The 18,420-nt window shown below is 39.2% G+C and overlaps 1 protein-coding gene across 2 annotated transcripts in view; it reads right to left on the minus strand.

Annotated features, from left to right (window-relative positions):
- The window catches only part of ZSWIM6 (zinc finger SWIM-type containing 6), a 110,788-nt gene that overhangs the window by 7,014 nt on the left and 85,354 nt on the right, over positions 1-18,420 (minus strand). For both annotated transcript variants that reach the window (XM_032097470.1, XM_032097468.1), the window contains 7 exons: positions 16,901-17,080; positions 15,164-15,340; positions 14,728-14,874; positions 11,787-11,933; positions 9,336-9,596; positions 5,359-5,494; positions 12-169 (listed from right to left, as the gene is read on the minus strand). In XM_032097470.1, coding sequence (XP_031953361.1) covers positions 12-169; positions 5,359-5,494; positions 9,336-9,596; positions 11,787-11,933; positions 14,728-14,874; positions 15,164-15,340; positions 16,901-17,080 — 1,206 coding nt within the window. The remainder of the gene's footprint in view (positions 1-11; positions 170-5,358; positions 5,495-9,335; positions 9,597-11,786; positions 11,934-14,727; positions 14,875-15,163; positions 15,341-16,900; positions 17,081-18,420) is intronic.

The raw sequence follows: 18,420 nt of genomic DNA on the forward strand, positions 1-18,420 counted from the left end.
CAGCAATGTACCTTTGGCTGCTGTTAGCATGGTTGACGCCAGCTCACACTGTTGGGATTCAATGTGACTTAGGGTGAACCAGCGGGGATACTGGTTTGGAACAACAGATGCAATGTGGTGAGGGCGGGACAGGTCTCCTGAAGGAGCTGTGGATTCCAGTACCAGCAATCTGAAATAAACCACCAAGCAATCTTTCATTAAACCACTATTACATCTGGTTGCTCACGAGCTAAACTAAAGCTGCAAGAATACTTGGTATTGTGTATGCAATATGCTTTTTCAGTTTCAGGGGAAAAAAAAAAAAATCAGAAAACCACTTCTCTTCTTGGGGAGTCTCAAAAGTCCACTTGCCAAACTTGCCTACATCAATAGGCAAGTTAACCTTTAACCTACCAATATTTCATAATGTGCCATAAATTGATGTTAGGGTCCCAAACAGCAGTGACAGAGAAGTTTCCTTTAAAATTATTTTCAGACTCCATTTTCTCATCGAGTATTCATCAATCAGCAACAGTCTTACCACCAAAGGAATACTCATACTTAAAAAATTTAAATTCATGTGTTGTTGACTACCAAAATCCAAGTGACAGCCCACAGCAAAGACTCAACTGACAGCCTTTGCAATACACTAGATAAAGACAGTATACCAGATACTCTATAAATGCCAGTATAAAAAGCAGGAGTGAACAAAACCAGGCATTTTTATTCAATACAATTAAGCAGAATTTCAGCATATAAAAGGTTAAAGAAATAGTAATAAGGCAATGTCCAGAAGAAAAGCTTTTGCAGTGCTTAGCTTCTTGGTGCCTCTTAGTATCTGAGGTCTGTTTCTAACAGCTTTCATATGCAAGTGATTTTGTAGAAGAAAGTCATTGGTGAGGATCAAGGAAGTTGCATCTCTGTTTTCAACAAAATTGCAACTACCCAACACTGAAAAATCCAATGCACTGTGTTTTCAGTGATAGAGTAAGCTCATTTAAACGTAAGTTATAATTTCTTACACTTAAAGAAATACCTAAGTTCTGTAAGCAGCTGTGGAGTATGACTTTTTTTTTTGTGGTAAGATGGATTTAAGTTCCATCTGTTTTTTTTTTTTTAGATTCCTGAAGCATATGATATATTAGGATAATAATAATATAGTATAGTAGTATATTTAATAATTCACTGAGAAAGGTAATTTTGAATATATGGGAAAGCATCTGGTAGGCATATAAAAATAGAACACACCACCCAAATAACTATCAGACACATGTAAGAGCATAAAAATATGAAAAAAAACCTTGAAGCCTTCCCTTTTCACTTGCATCAAGTCAAATCTATTCTCTAGCACCACTGAGACACCTCTTTATATACATAAACTCTAAAGCTGATTTTTTCCAAGTATAGAGTGAGGTTGCAGAAGAGCATTATAAGATAGTTTCAGTGAACAGAAAAAATCCTAACTATTAAATGAAGGAAGGGATTAGTAGCTTATGAGTAACAGTAAATAGGCAAAAAGTATGAAAGAAAGGTTGTTTTGGAGAAACCTTTTGTCACTTCGAATTTCACTGCTGGTTTCTGTGCTCTTTTGCTGTGAAAAGAAATGCTGCTATGAATTGGTGGCTTTCATGCAATTTTGGCAAGGTCAGGGAACACCAGAAAAGCACAAGCAGATTTAGCATTCTTGACTTTTTTCCCCTCTTTGAAACATCAATTATTTAGCCAGGTCTTAGCAGAGCTACTTTGTGATTAAACATCACCATTAAAGTCTGGCTCCCAAAGCCTGGGTGAAATTCAGGCTTAACAAGGGATCAGCCAAACTAAGCCAAATATTCAAGCTCAGATTCCAAGTGAGCAGTCAACTAGGTCACTGCAGATCCACATTCTCCAAGGCTGTGGTCCATATGCTTCAGTGCTGCAAGCAGAAAACTGTAGATAGAAGTGACCATCAAGGACTGCACAGCCCTGTCCTTGCAGACCTGAGGTGCATGCATGAAAGGCTTTGTGGTCTCAGTTTCCATTTATTTCATATTAAGTGTTCCACACACTAAAATAGGTCTTAAAAAATTACACAGTGTTTTTGAATACAGAGAGGTTAAATACTCTTGAGCTGCCACCACGGGTAACTGACCCATGTAGACTCGTATGCAGACTGACACTAAACATTCCTATCTGAAGAGCGAATAGCTGCGATCTTGGGAAATTAACTTCTTTAATAAATGTTGAAGTGAGAAAAGAAATATGCTTCACTTCTAAAAGCATGAGAGCTGTAGAGTTTCCATGCAGCACCTTTACTAACTTCCACATGAGATTTCTGTCCTTGCCACAGCCGTTACTTCCCTCCCATGGCAGACAAGACGCTCAAGTTTTCATCTTCTGACCCACTCAACCTCTCAGCCATGAGACAGACATTCAGTCTTCATGTTTGCTTTATTCTTATGCTCTCAAGGCAGCATTACATTACTTTTTCATTTGGTTTGTATTGGGAGTCCTTTATTCAATGAACTAACACTTCGGTGTGAATGGAAAGAATAATCATCCCTCTTCAGGAGAATTTATGAAGTGCAGAAGAATGCAGTCAGAGATGGAACAGAAAGTGTCTAAATCTGCCATCATTACAGTTCAAGATAGCAGTACACATTTCTGAAGAGTGCCAAATATCAAACTACAAAAATAATGATTACTGTCTAGGGCTGAACTTTCATCTGTCTTATAAAGTGATGAAAAAATGACTATGGACGGAAAACAGCCCTGATTGCACTGACGTCTCCTGTGATTTTACCAGATGGAAACAAAAAGACAACTCTTTCTTTTACTGGTCTATTTGAAAAGTAACTTCTTTGATTGGGATGACAGCTTTATAGCAAATGAGGGCTGGAACTACACAAGACTAACTGGAGATTTCATCATTTAGATCTTTAAGTGTCTTGCTTGTTTTTCTAGTTGAGAAAGGAAACTTCCAAAAAAGAAGTTATCAGTTATGACTGGTTTCTGGGCAAATCCTTGTTGAAGTGAAACTGCATAATGACACCATGTTCACTGGGGCATTCAGGAAAGCTGCTGATGGGTGACTGCTGCAGCCTTGGAGGATCATTTCAGTACCTTAGTTTAAGGAGGAAAAATCCACACAAACTACCTCTTGAGAAACACTTTAAGGTAGTAACTGAAAGCAAATACAAGACACAAGTATGTTTTATAAAATAATTAACCTTTGTTTCTTAACAAAAACCCAACCCAAACACAACCAAACCAACCAAAGAAACAACAGAAACCAAAACAAAAACAAACCAACGAAAAAAACCCTATCTATCAGATTTTTTACTATCTTCCTGTTCTAATATAATCAGTTATTGATGTACTTACCTTGAGATAAAAGAAGACTTGCAAGCTTAAGTGGCCCAGGTAGCTTTCTGATAATACATTTCAATGTTCTCAATAGTTCACCCGTAATGGACTTTTTGTCTTCTCAATGGTCTTGGGGTGACTTTATGATGTGTATCCCATATCGCTGCCTATACCCAGAAATTAATTTTTGTGTCTTTCTATGCCTCTAAACTGAGCCTGAGAGGGGGAAGGAAAAACTGAGCAAAACTTTTGCAAAGCAGTTTGCAGCTTGTTCAAGGTCACACACAGATAGCAATTGGTTTTTCCCAGTTGCAGCAGGGGAGGGAGGAAGCATCCTGCTTGCTGCTCCTGGGACTGTTTTTTGGCCAGTGGTTCAGCTGCTTTTTCTCCGGAGAGAGACTGAGAGTTGAATTTTTCCTTCTCTGGAATTTCGGATTCTTCCCCTTTTCTACTGGACTGCTTGATTGCTTCAACATCAGAGCACATCAGGAGGACTTTCCACCGGGCACAGAGGTCCTGGCCCTGGGCCAAGCCCCAGCTCCGAGGAGACCAAAGGGAGGACTCGAACACTTTCCCGGGTTTTTTCCTCCACAACGAGAGATTTTATTATTTAGCATTATTTTCCTTTCCCATGTGTTTGTCAAATAAATAGTTTTATCTCCTTCACTTTCCTTCGAGGAAAATTTATTTTTTCCCGAACCTGGTGGGGGAGGGGTGGCTGTGCCTTCCCTCAGAGGATATATTTCTAAATTTGGCCAAACTGGAACATCAATCAATTTCCTAAAATGCTAATTATAACCAGCAACTATGCAAGGTCACTCTTCATATTTTTTAGACTGTTCCCATAACATCCATTCCTAGACACTCTTGGAGGCAGGAAAATACTCAACAGGCTAAGCAGACCTTTGGCCTGAACTGACAGTAGCTATATTATGTTCTTATGCATGGCTTCCCATTCAGTCCTTTGAACACAGGAATTGTTTTCTCCTTGTTTAGCTTTTTGGAGGGAGTAGCTCCAGAACAAACACCTCCAAACCATACAGACACAACCCGTTCGATGAAGCTAAATACTCTTCATGGGGATAGGATGTCCTTCAATCAGTGCGCAATCATGCTGGGTGATAATGACCAGGAAAACTCAACATTTTTTCTTTTTTATAATCTAGGACTTGACTGCTTTTAGTATTCAGCTGTGGCTATTCCTTGTCAATCATCAACTACTAGGTTCTTGATAGTGAGCAGACAATTCAAATGAGACCACTTTCATCCCTGCATTCTATGTGGACAACAGATTTATCACTCATCATTTAGGTCTTCGAAAACTCATTCAGAAGTCTTTTCTTAGATATCATTACCAATCTGGCCCACCCTGAGACAGAGACAGCACACAGTGAACACTACCCGACAAATATCTTTTTCCTGATTACTGAAGACAAATGGGAGGCAAACAATAAATTTTGTTTGTCGAACATTGGATGCACTCCATTTAAATCCCAACATTCACCCAGGAGGCCAAGATGCTATGACGCACTAAAAAATGTACAGGCTCTGACCACACTACATGGTTTCAAATCTATCATTAAGAGTCAATTTATAAAGAAGGCCAGGGAAACAAATTGTCCTGCTGAGCAGACTAAGCAGCAGACAATGTCAAGATTTATGGTGAAATACCTCTTTCCTTATTTCATTACCAATACCAATATACACACACAACCACATAGGTGGGAGAATGCATGTGCTAAAGTGGCTGTATAACACAAAATCTTGTGCCCCAGGTGTGGGATTCTAGAAGTATTTGAAACAGAAAATCCTGTTTTACAAGTCTAAATAAACACTAATTGTACATTTATAAATTATTATAATATAGTTACTACAGATACCATTTACTTTTATAGATGACAGAACCAAAATAGTACCTCCTTGAATGGAAGAACACATATTTTAGAAAAAGAGACTAAGTCTTGATTACCAAACCTTTTCCCCCTTTCCACATCCACTACTCATGCTCTTTCTGGACAGCTCACGAACACGTACCGCATGGCTCTCAGTGCAGTTTTGTATGCCAATTCAGCATCATGAGGTAGGAGAGAGGTGAAAAGATACTTGGCAAATGTGTGCATTGGAACACTCTCTCGATGGATGACTTCACCTAAGCCACTATATGGTCCACCTCAGGAAAAAGAAACAGAATGTCAGTCTTTACAAACTGCTAAACCCCAGCTTCTGAATCTTTAAAAGCATTCACTACACCTTCAGCTAGAAGTGGTATTCAAAGATAGAGCCTGCTGTACAAAAGGTGGAGTTGCATTGCTATTTTCAGTGAAATATATAACACATCACACACATACAATGTATTACTTGTATATTAAATACCATGTTATTATTTAGGAAAACAAAACTGACTACAAATTGTAATATATTAAACACACTACCAGTGCTTATACAAATGACAGAATGGTTACAGTACTCCATGGGGCTAATTCAACATGCCTGGTATGCAAAAGTAGAAAGTCATAATCCTAGCTTTGCCTCCACACAGTTATGCACATCAATACCCATGCACCCCATCAGTGTGCCAGTGCTTTATCACAAATTCACCAGGAAAAAAAGAACAATGACAGTAGAAAAATGCATATCTTTAATTGAAATTACATGAACAATCACCACAGCAGCACCTGATCCCTCAAATGTCTCATCTGACATTAGAATTTAAATAACTCACTGGTCTGGACTTGGTCATGACTCAAGTTCCAGGTCCTGCCCTTGGGTCACAACCCCAGAGAGCTCCACAGGCTGGGGACAGAGTAACTGGAAAGCTACTCAGTCGAAAAGGACCTGGGGTGCTGGTCAACAGCAGCTCAACATGAGCCAGGGTGTGCCCAGATGGCCAAGAAAGCCAATGGCATCCTGGCCTGGATCAGCAGAACCAGGGCAGGGATTGTCCCCCTGTACCGAGCCCACACCTCGAGTGCTGTGTCCAGTTCTGGGCCCCTCACTCCAAGAAAGACATTAAGCTGCTGGAGGGAGTCCAGAGAAGGGCAGTGGAGCTGGGGAAGGGTCTGGAGCACAAGTCCTGTGAGGAGCAGCTGAGGGAGCTGGGGGTGTTTAGCCTGGAGAAAAGGAGGCTCAGGGGTGACTTTATCACTCTTTACAACTGTCTGAAAGGAGACTGGGGTCAGCTTGGGGTCTGTCTCTTCTCCCACGTAACCAGAGACAGGATGAGAAGAAATAGCCTCAGGTTGTGCCATGGGAGGTTTAGATTGGATATCAGGAAAAACTTCTTAACTGAAAGGGTGGTCAGGAATTGGAGCAGGCTGCCCAGGGCAGTGGTGGAACCACTATCTTTGAAAGTGTTCAAATAAAGTGCCAATGTGTCACTTAGGGACATGGTTTAGTAGTGAACAAAGTGGTGGCTGGGTTAATGGCTGGACTCAACAATCTTATTAGTCTTTTCCAACCTGAACAATTCCATGGTGATGAACACTAGGTCAGATCCTGCACCAAAACTGGCTCTGTTAGTCCATTATACCCACATGATTTAAAAACTGCTATTTTTTTATGTGCAAATTATCCTCATTATTGGGGCAATGGATTTTGTTCATTCAGTAAAGTGTAGATTTCAACTTGATAACAGCAGCATCATGATCAACAACAACAACAAAGTTAAATGCAACTATTTACTTGCTGAGTTTCTAATGTTCACAGTGCATATGAATCCTATTTCTACGTTTTTCCTGAATACTTAAGACTGTTATTCCTGTTAATAGGAAAACTGTGTCAAACAGTTTTCTGACTTCAGAGACAAGAGGTTCAGGCATTAAATGTTCAGGCAAAATACAGAATAAGAATCTTATATTAAATATTACTGGACTATTAATGCACAGATAGCACCCAGCACTCCCAGAAATTACTACTACTTCTACTAGAGACTACATCATACTTGAAAGGATGGATGGATGGATGGATGGATGGATGGATGGCCGGCTGTGAGAGTTCATTTCTGTTTCAGCAACATTTTTGACTGGTGCTTTAGCACAACATGCGAGGATAGAAATCACTAGGCACGAAAAAATTCAGAGCTCCATAGGTGGGCATTTCTAAAGAGTGGGGCTGATTGCAAAGGAAATGTCAATGAAGATTTAGTAGGTGACAGTGTGTCTCATAATCACTTAAAATGAAGTTGAAAGCCATTCAAAACTAGCTGGCATTGCTTGAATGAAAGAAGCCATTTCATGTACGTTTGCTGGTTGGTGGTCCAGTCAGAAACCCAGTGAGGACACAAAGAATACATGACAAAGCATTTATATGAAAATATATTCTGCTATTAACTTAGCAGTCAAGCAAAAAATCGGAACAGCTTTTGCAAAACAGTCTTATGCTCTGCTTTCCCATGCACTCAAATGGTAGCTATATAGAGCATGCATTTATCTGCATTAACAGCATAGAAACTGGCTTAATATTGGATTAAGTTTTCTTTATTGTATCCACAGAATTTTAACTAAAAACTCACAATTGGTATGATTAGCACCTTAAATCATTGCACAGCTTTTCCTCCATGTACGCAGGCACTTTCTGCCTAATATGGAGTTTTCTGCCTAACTGAAACTACTGCAGGAAAGCCAGATTCCTCATCTCACACTAATGCAAGACAATCGTTGCACATTGCTCACAATGGGAATTCTTTAGGCAGTTTTATTAGCAGACTTCCTGCTATGATCAACTAAGAAAACATTAAAAATTTCAGTGATCAAAGTAGTAAACTAAATTATCAGAAAACATGTCAGAGAAATCCTGCCTTTTCCTCATAAAGCATCCTTACCAGTAAACAGATGCAGCAAACTGATTTTATAATCCAGAGGAATCCTTCATGTTAATATCTAGATCTAGACAGTAGCTTTTCTTGTCCAAAGGCTATAAAGCAGCAGTACAGTCACACCATGATGGAAACTCTCCCTATGTTGCAGCTTCTCTGCAGTTTCAAATCTGGGTAAAAACAGTGACTTAGAGCTGGGAACCCTAAGCAACATATTGTGTACCTCTTCCATAATAGACAAAGTTTTAAAAGACTAACGTGTTACAAAAAAGGAGCAAAACCTGACTGTTGTGTAACAATTTCACAACTTACCTAGGGCAGTACCACACTCCCTTCAAGCCATGTGCATGCACTCAAAACCAGGACTATGCCTTTGGCTGATTTGCTCCCCTGAAGTTTTTTTCTTCCATTCAAAAAGAACAAAAGCCAGAAAGGCAACCTTGGAACCCATGCCACCACTCTCTGAACATGATGTTCAAGTGCTACATGTTAAGCCTATTTAAAAGTTAAGGCAAAAGTATGCCCTCCTGTGTACAGATTCTATTTCAACACTGCCTAATTCCAAATTCCTATTTTATTCCAAATAAACAAATTGTGTGTCATGGTCAGAACATATGCACAAGACCAGACCTTAAGCCACAATATTTGACCAAATATTTTAATTTTCACCTATGATATAAACTTAAAAGGCAAGTAGTTTTCTTGATTTTCACAAGTAAAATGTTACATTTCTGCCTCAGCAATTACATGTGAATTTTCTGAGCTCTTCACTTGGGAACAGTGGTCAAAATCTTCATACATTTATAAAGCTGCCAGTATAGTGCCTTTTGCAGAATACAAGGAATACTTAGAATTTTGATACCTAGGAACTGTTGATAACTGATGTCTACATAATATAATAGTTAGCCTGGAGTGTATAATCAGGTTATTGAGATTATGACATGCAACAAATGTAAAGAATGAAGTGTATTCAAAATTAAAACAAAAGGTTTATAGGTCAATATATGCCTTATCTCCACAGTCATAAGACACCTGAAGTATGTCAATTTTTGTAAGAGATTTGATAAAAACTTTAATGGACTTCTAAGTAAAAAAGCCCTCTGAAGCATGTAAGACAGTTTCTACAGCAACACTAGTTCTGTGTGCTTGTTTAAGTGGAGACAGTTTAGAGAAGCAGTTAGCATCTATATTCAGCTACCTTCTAATAGGAAGACTGCTTGTTTTCGAAAAATCTTCACCAGAGTATCATCCAATTCAATTTCCTGTAGCTTAGAAATGAGCTGCTCCTCATTTCGACAAACCTTCTCTTGTGCATACAACCCATCTGGCATTACTCGCTGCTGTCCCAGCCCTATCAATGCTACTTCCACAGCCAGTGTTAAGTAAGATTCCCCTTCTTCTAAGAATTTGTGTGCAGGCAGGTGCTGGTACTCCAGAGATTTGCATTGCCCCAGGTTCTCTGTAAGGGGTGACAGAAAGAAAAACACATCAGCAAACCATTTTAACCCACAATCTGCCGACAATGCCACATACACAAAAGCTTCCACTGTTAGTATGAATGTTTTAAAATTATTTAAATTATTAGCCAGTCTCAAAATACAACACTCAAATCTAAAATATGTCATCTAATTCCACATAGCAGAAATACTCAAAAAGAATTTGGTTTTAATTAACCCACTCAAGTAAAAATAAAAGTTTTTGTTTTTAAACTGCACAATTTTAAAAAAGGCAGTTCCTCTAGCTTTGTGTTAATGAGGCCAAAATTGCAAGATCCATTCTAATTTCTTTCCCCACCCATTTCTGTATTTCCTTAAAGCTCTGATGTGCAAGAGGAAGGGAAAAGTGCTTATACACCTACATAGATTTCAGCTGAAGCTATTAGAACTGTGCAAATACAATAGGCCTGGGAACTCCACACCTTTAATATATGCTCTGTTTGCTAGCACTCTTTCCAGGCTTCTAATTTGTTACACTTGTGTTTATGATAAAAATGCATATTGTTAACATTAGAAGTCCTACTTTTAGTAACAGTTACAAGCAAATTCCACACAGGTCAAGCCATCAACTGCTTTAAAGAGTGCTACCAATTCATTTGGCATTTAACAGACACAACATACGACAAAATGCTATTCCAGCTTGTAGCACTTTACAGTCTAATTTGGGAACAAAAAGTTGTAATTGTCAGATGTAAGGAGATGGGCAACTGCAACAAATGGAAAGGATGAATGCACTTGGAAGATCACATATGTGTGTGCAGAAGGAAGTTACTTTTCAACACACAATGTTTTTATTTCATGGGGTTGTTTTGGTTTTTTAGTAACAGCAGAGAATCTGATTTCCAAATTTTTTAATTAAAAGTTTTTTCAGAACTGGTGGGTAGGAGAGTAGAAGTTTACTGAAGAAAATCTAATTGAATAAAAGGAGTTTTAAGACAAAGCCCCAAGAAGACTGTGGATGTGTATATAAAAGAGCTCCAGGTAAAAAAATGAATCCAGTTTCTGTCCATACTAGTGGTGTTAAGAAGCTCCCCCAAAGGTGGGAAGAGACTAAGGAATTAATCAGCTAAACTCCCAGGGAGCAAATACTGACATTGAAATGGCTGTACCTATCCTATCCTATCCCTATCCTAAATTACGTATTGATACAGCAACAGTACTTTCCAACTCCTACCAGACTATGTATGTTACCAATTTTAAGTGTTTTGTCGTGATTTTGGAGTATTATGTACACTGTAGCTAAGTAATCCAGTAACATCCAGGGCTGTATTAGGAGTGTTGCCAGCAGGTCGAGGGAAGTGATCTTGCCCATCTGCTCAGCACTAGTGAGCCCACATCTGGAGTGCTGTGTCCAGTTGTGGGCTCCCCAGCACATGGGCATGCTGTAGTACATCCAGTGTGGGAACACAAAGACGATTAAGGGACTGCAGCATCTCTCACATATGAGAGTGACAGAGGTGGGATTATTTAGCCTGGAAAAGAGAGGGCTCAGGAGGATCTTACCAAAATGTATAAATATCTGATGGGAGAATGTAAAGAAGACAGTGCCAGACTCTTCTCAGTGGTATCCTGTGACAGGACAAGAGGCAATGGGCACAAACTGAAATACAGGAAATTCCATCTGAGCACAAGAAAACACTTTTTTAACTATGAGGGTGGTTGAACATTGCAGGAAGTTGCCCTGGAAGGCTGTATAGTCTTCACTCTTGAAGTTATTCAAAACCCAACTGGACACAGACCTGAGCACTGTGCTGCTCTAGATGACCCTGCTACAAGCAGACCAGGTGGACTAGATCATCTCCAGAGGTGCCTTCCAACCTTAGCAACACTCTGCTCCAGTGGTTTCCTACAATTTCTCAGAAAGAGGACAGTGCAATGTATGTGGAGAAGACTGCTGCTACGAAGTTGTATTGGGTTTTATTTCAAATGTGAAATATGGAATTTTCTTCAAGAATGAGTAACTGGTAATTTTTAAGTGCTTTCTTACTTTAAACATTTTCTCCCCCTTCTGATTCTGTTTCCCTAAGGAATGCAAATGTGAGCTCTTATACTATAAAAACAGTGGCTTTGAAACTGATTCAAAAAGGCAACACAGAAAAATACCTCTAGTAAATGAAGAAATGTACCAGACTGCTGCCTTTGCTTGGTCTTACCCGTGAAATCGGAGAATCCATGGAAGCTGTCATCATCCACCCTGCAGGCTTCCATCAGGCTACCAAAAAGGGTGCCAATGGGGTCCAGAGGGTGTCCCACCCAGCCTTCAAGATTCGTTATTGAGGTTGCTCCCCTGTGGAGAAGTTCTGTGGCAAAAAACGCACACAGAGGAGGGAGGGAGGGAAAGAGAGCTCACATTAGCCCATCAAAACAATCACACAAGTAAAACTGCTGAAAAAGCTCTCAGTACAGAATTCAAAATATTTCCAGTAGCTTCTGCACAGAAAATATTTCAGGGTGAATTCACTGCCCTTGGTGAATATGTAAATGAGGAATAAGAAAAGAGAAAGAACGGAAGCCAACCTTTTTGAGCACTAGCAAAGTGTATTATGGGTCAAAAACTTCAACGGCAACGTCTTTTCAAATCTCTTCCTTGATTCTACTAGAACTCTTCTAAAAACGTCTGCTTGAAGAATTACAACAAAGACTTTTTTGGTAGAATATTTACAATGATTTCCTCGCTCAAAAAGACACAGTACCCTTTTTACATTTTTAAGTTAATCTGATAGAACTGAAATAAATTAAAATATTCTCAAATATGTTCCAATTTCATAAATTGTGAGCTTATCCAGCACCTCTCTCTGCACTGAACTCAGGATGATGGTTACGTAAAAAGAAAAAGAATCAAATGTTTAAATGAGGTATACAAGAAAAAATTGTCTTTTAATAGGATCAAGTGTATTTTTGCTCATTTTAAGATTTCAGTCCACAAATACCACAAATACCAGAATTTTTTTCTGTAGCCCCTACCCATTACTTGGTTAGAACACAGAAAAAAATGTTAAGTGCAACAAACTGGAGGAATTGTAATTGTGGTAACAGGTATTAGAGATTCCCCAAATCTGAGTCAGACGGCAACAACTCCCCTTTGACTCTCCCAGCTTTCTTCCTCCTAGACATACAGACACAACTGAAGTATGAGAGATCAGATGCATTATTGGTGACCCTTTAAAAACTGTATACAAGCCATTATGGCTGCCCTGCTTTTCTGCCTGTCACACATTAACTTGTACCTCCCTTCACTCTCCCTTGTTCACAAAGCATCATATATCTGAGTAACCATATGCATTAAACTTTTAAGTCCTGTTTCCCCCTATTTAAATGTGTGGGACTACATACTGAAACAGAGACACACTGCCAGGACGGTAGAGGTTTTTTTAAAGCATCCATTGATATGTAATATGAAAAAAACCCAAGTAAATAATTTGTATTTCTAACAAATAGCATGTACTAAAGACAGGCAGAAGGAAAGAATATTACCAAGAAGGATTCATGAGAGTGACTTCTTAACTGATTCACTTGGTTCTACTTATTCTGTTGTGCCTACTTATGAGCTTCTCTTGTGTCATGCCAACCAAAGGCTTCAATCATCTTGTCAGAGACATTTAACTTAAAATCACACAAGTGGCTCCATGGACATCAGATCAGTCACACGAATAAAAGCTAAGTAGAAACATGTGGTGTTTTCTGAACTAAAGTCTAAAGCCGAGCTATAGCTGCAGTTTTCCTCTGGTTATAGAGAGCAGCACACTTTATGGTATGAAAAGAGAGTATTTTAAAAATTCCCCATGAGAGTAAAAAAAAAAAAAAAGTAGTGAGTGACAACACAGAAACAACAAACTACTTTGTTTAAGGGCAGGATGGAAACTGCTCACAAGGAAAGGAACTTAAAAGAGGTATTGAATGCCTACATGCTGCACTAGCAACTGGGAAGGAAAAGGAGCACTATTACAACCAGCACACTTGCAACAGACTCCTCACACCTGCCAGTGGTACAAACACACACTGACACAGGTACCTCCCTTCTTAGTAACAGTGTTCAAAAAAACCCTTATTCCTTGGCTCCGTGGGAAAAAAATACAGAGGCACATAAGAACTGCAGATAAATTTTCTTCAGCTAGGCGCATATCTTGTCTTCTAAGTGCTCATTTCTGGGAAAACACCTGAACACACACTTGAAAAATGCACACATATGATTTCACACTGGTATTTTTGACTAAAATGCATGAGGATACACACAGTTGAGAGTAATAGAGAAGACCTAAAATAAAATTTGAATTAAAGGATTAGCATAGCAACTCAGAAAGTAATTCCAGTTTGTCCACGTACATTCTTCTATTCTTCACAAAGCCATCCCCTCCTTCCACTGCCTCTTCAAACTCAAAAGATTCAGAGCAGAATTATTTTGGGTTGCAAGGATCACATGACATAGAAACTATACCTGAACGAGATCACTCCTTCAAAAAAATCAATGGTATTGCTCAGTGGAATACCACAAAATATTTCATAAAAAAAGCAATGAAAAAAACTCAAAACCAAAAAAACCCCAGCCAATCAAACAACAACAACAAAAAAAACCCACCAAAAACTCAATGCCCCTCTATTCAGAAAAACTAAAATTTTAAGCATTATAAGAGATTCTCTTGGAACACACTGCCAAATTTGATGATTTTTTTGTAGTTCAGACTTTGCCTCACTGATATCCTCAACATCAACTTCAGGCTTACCCCTCAGAATATAAAGCTCAGCAAAATTACAGATCAGAGAAAAAAAATTAAACACCTCACATACCAAATGCAAAGTCCTGTTCAAAAACCTTTAAATTACATAGGGTGACTATTTTCATTGTGTAACCAAAACCTCTGGAACAAATGCCCTATCGTGCCAGTTATATTGCAGAAGGCTGGTAAGAGCCCTGCACAGCTCACAACACACTTTACAGAAAACCCCTAATATCCAGAATGTGACATTAGCACTACCCAGACTGAAGAGTTAGAAGTCAGGTCTTTCACTTGAGTTTCAAAACCAGTTTCCTCATGCGAAGTTCCTGGTGTTACTGTCAACTTGCATGCCCTTTGCCCTCCTCTTCCCCACATTTACCTTTCTTCTGAGCCCGGAACATTTCCAGCTGTTTCTGCTGCTGCCTCCTTAGTGTATTAACAATAGCTATTGCTAGCCTCAGTGCTTCTCGTGGGTATCCATGAGATCGTAATGCATCCACCCTCGCACAGGCTGTAGGAACGTGTTCTATAACAGAAAAAATAATTGAAGAATAGCAGTGCTTCCATAACTGCCATGGCCTGTTTTGCTAGGTTACTCAAAAGGGCTTTTTTGTTTAAATTTTTTTCTGTTTTGTTTTTAAAACTATGCAAGAGAGACTTAAAGGACTACTTCTGAGCCAACATTTCAAGGGAGCCTCTGTTCTTTTTGCCAGGTTTTTCATCCATCTCTCCACCACCTCCCCCCTCAAAATAATGCCACAGAAAATGAACAAAGCACCAAGTCATGGAAACATCTTTCCGGTTTAGCCACTTACCATGCCAGAGGGGCCACCCCTGAGAGTCAAAGAGCAAGTTTTCAGTGTCGTCATGGTAACAGTAGTTGGTGTATAGGTCACTGCTGATAATGTGCTGTAAGTGGCTGTCCTGCCAGTGCAGATCGCATGCCTCAATGGCTCGAGTGAACACTGTCCGATGTGGCCTGTTCGATGAATCTGTCATTTTCACAGGTTCAGAAAGCTGCATCAGCTTTTTACTCATTCATACTTGCATCATTTACAGTATTCCTGTCTTTTACCTATTCACCAACCCCCAGCTGATGGCAGTCTGCCTTGCCCCCTCTCCACCAAGCAGCCTGCAGATGACATTTCACATCCTATTATTACCCAAGAGCTCAGACGAAGTGTGTGCCATTCATCTTGCACTCAGAGAGTCATCTAGAAACCAGCATGGCTGATGGTAGACAGGACTGTACACAGAGAACTGCTAGAGGTGAAGGACATTCAACACCAAGTACAAACTCCCTTAAAATAAGCTAGAAACTCTATGGCACTCAAGCATCCCCAGTGTCCCTCCTTAGATCCAGATTAGTCAGAATGAAGGAGGGATAAATTGCATAAAAGATTTGATTTGTAGTTTTTCTTTTTGAAAAGTGACATTAACTTTGAGCACTTGTATAACTTTGTTGGTCATGAACATATACAAATACTATTGATAAACTGAGGTACTGAAGCCATGGGAGTGACACAATCCTCACTGGACATCTTCCTATGGCAAAATTTCTCTATTGACATGGCACTACATCTATCAATGTTCAGAAGCCATGTCAGAGTTATCAATACCCTGCCCAGGTTGGTCTGAACATCATGAGCAAGAAAAATACTTCTGTAAGGAGTCATTTGCTGAAAGAACTTATCTCCCTGGCTACCTGTGAAATTTAATAATGAATCAAGATTTTTCCTTCAGAGGTAATCTTCCAAGAAAAAGAAACAACAAAAAACCCAACTAAGTGCAGATCTAACCCCTACCAAGAAATTTAATTTTAACTTCATTGCAATTATATGCAATATGTATCATTACTGATGGTTTGAGGATTATGAGCAGTTTTACCTGCATAAATACCCACATTTTGCCTAGTTATTAGCAAAGTAGTCATCTTTGTTTGAAGAGGACTGTACAAAGCTTCTGTCAGATTTGATAATCACATTTTATATTAGAAAGCATGACATCAAATACAAAAAGACACCCCCTCCAAGACGGCAGCATTACAGCTGCACCCTCCACAGACCTCGTAATGCAGACAGCACGTCCCACAGACAGAGATGCTTTAGTTTCTCAAATACAAGTTTAATGCAGTTTAAACAGATCTCTCTTTAAATAGCTATCAAGGCTTTGTAACTGCAAGCAAAATGAAAACCCCAATACCAGAAGGAATACTAGGTTACAGTCAAGCAAAGAAACAACAGGCTTTTATATACTTCAAGGACATCCAATTCTTATGCAACAATATTTAGAAACACTCAGTGAAGAGTTAGAAGACCTAACGAAACACAAAACACTTGCTCTGAAAATGTTAGAGCCACAGTACAATTAAAAACCACCTATTTGCTCTTCTGCAAAGACAGTATTAGTAAAACTGATTTTGGCTGGTCGGTCCTCAACAAGAAGGTTACTTTTCCCAGGAAAGAGTGCTGAATTCTGCAAGGCTAGAGTATGTAAGAGAGAGGTTATGTTGTACGTTGCATGTACAGTCAATGTACATGGTTTAGGCTCACCTTGGTTAGCATTTGCACCCTGAGGCAAAGCATTGGTTAAATTGGGCAACTCGTTTCCATGGTTTCCATCTTCCCAGGGACAAACATCCACACTGTTCCATTTTTTCAGCTGTTTTAGCCAACTGGACTTCTGCTCCAACTTGCAGTGGGGATTTAAGACTATACACATCCACAGAGCACCTGATTTTAAAAAAATTTCTACATTATATTTTCTATTAAAAATGCAGCAGCCAGTGACTAATTGCAAACTTCTACAGCATATACTTTTTCTCCACTCAAAGGCTACACTGCTTGCTTCCCAGCTACACTTAACACCACACAGATTGAATTCCTGACACAGGCGGTTGGGGCTGGCGTGGCCAATCTGAAGCAGCTGAAAGATGGTACCAAGCCAGCCTTCTCAATTAAAAGGCATCAGTAGGTCTTTTGTATTAGAAATCCAGAGTTCCCAATGAATGCCTCATCAGACAGGAACATCAGTCAAAGGCAAAGAAAAATTCACATCAAGTTACAGAAGTTACATTAACCAAGTTTTCCTTCTAATTCTTGTATCAGAAGTGAATGTTGTTTCGTATTAATGAGAACTATGCATCTTTCAGCTTTGCATTACAGGAACCAAAGAAGTACATTAGTAACACATGCATTTTGTAAACATAATACTTTCACACTCAGAACCCATTAGAAATACTCATGTAACTCATTCCCAAACACATTTGGGTCTCAGATAACCAGTAAACACTAGTTTTGTGCAGTCTGACGAGAATAAGACATTTTTACGGCAATTACTTCAGTAATTTGGTTACTCTAGAAAATTTGCTTTATATTCTCTGCTTAGGGAGTCCTAAGGGGAAAGCTAATTTGTGTTGACACATTACACATACTATCACTTTGGAAATTGCTCCCTGAGACTATATATATAGCACAGCAGGCACAAATGCATCTGAGAGTCTAGTGGCAATTTTCAAATGCAAAGGTTTTTCTCTAAATCAGCTGTCCCTGCACCAGCTTGAACTTTGACAGAAACACGAAGACATCTGCAAGTACTGTTTAGCGACAGTTCATTCGCTCATTAAGAATATGCCTTATACACTAAAAGAGATGGCAAGAATATGCTTAGGCTATGCAATGTTCATGACAGGCTGGAAAAAAAAAAAAGAATAAAAATGCAGCTGGTTCTTCTAGAATGATAGAAGTCTCACATTCTAGGATTCCTCTGCCAACTAAAAATGCAAAATGGATACCCAGAGCACAGGGCACTATTAAAATGCCTTGGGGTATATCACCGTGTCCCGCAGCTGTAGGGAGGAGGAGAGAAGATCCAGCAGGCAGGAATTGTGCAGCAAGATTGATTTATTAAATTATTTTACAAACTCTTTTTATAGACTTTTTTCTTCATAGTCTAATTGGACAAAGGATCAGCCACCTCTTGGGGGTGATCGGCCAAAATCCTAAAACATCCATTGTCAAAATATTTTTCTACTGTACTATAAACAAGACTTTTCAAGGCTGCAGGTGTTTCA

The sequence above is a fragment of the Corvus moneduloides genome, chromosome Z (assembly GCF_009650955.1).
Source record: "Corvus moneduloides isolate bCorMon1 chromosome Z, bCorMon1.pri, whole genome shotgun sequence".
NCBI classification, from domain to species: Eukaryota; Metazoa; Chordata; class Aves; order Passeriformes; family Corvidae; genus Corvus; species Corvus moneduloides.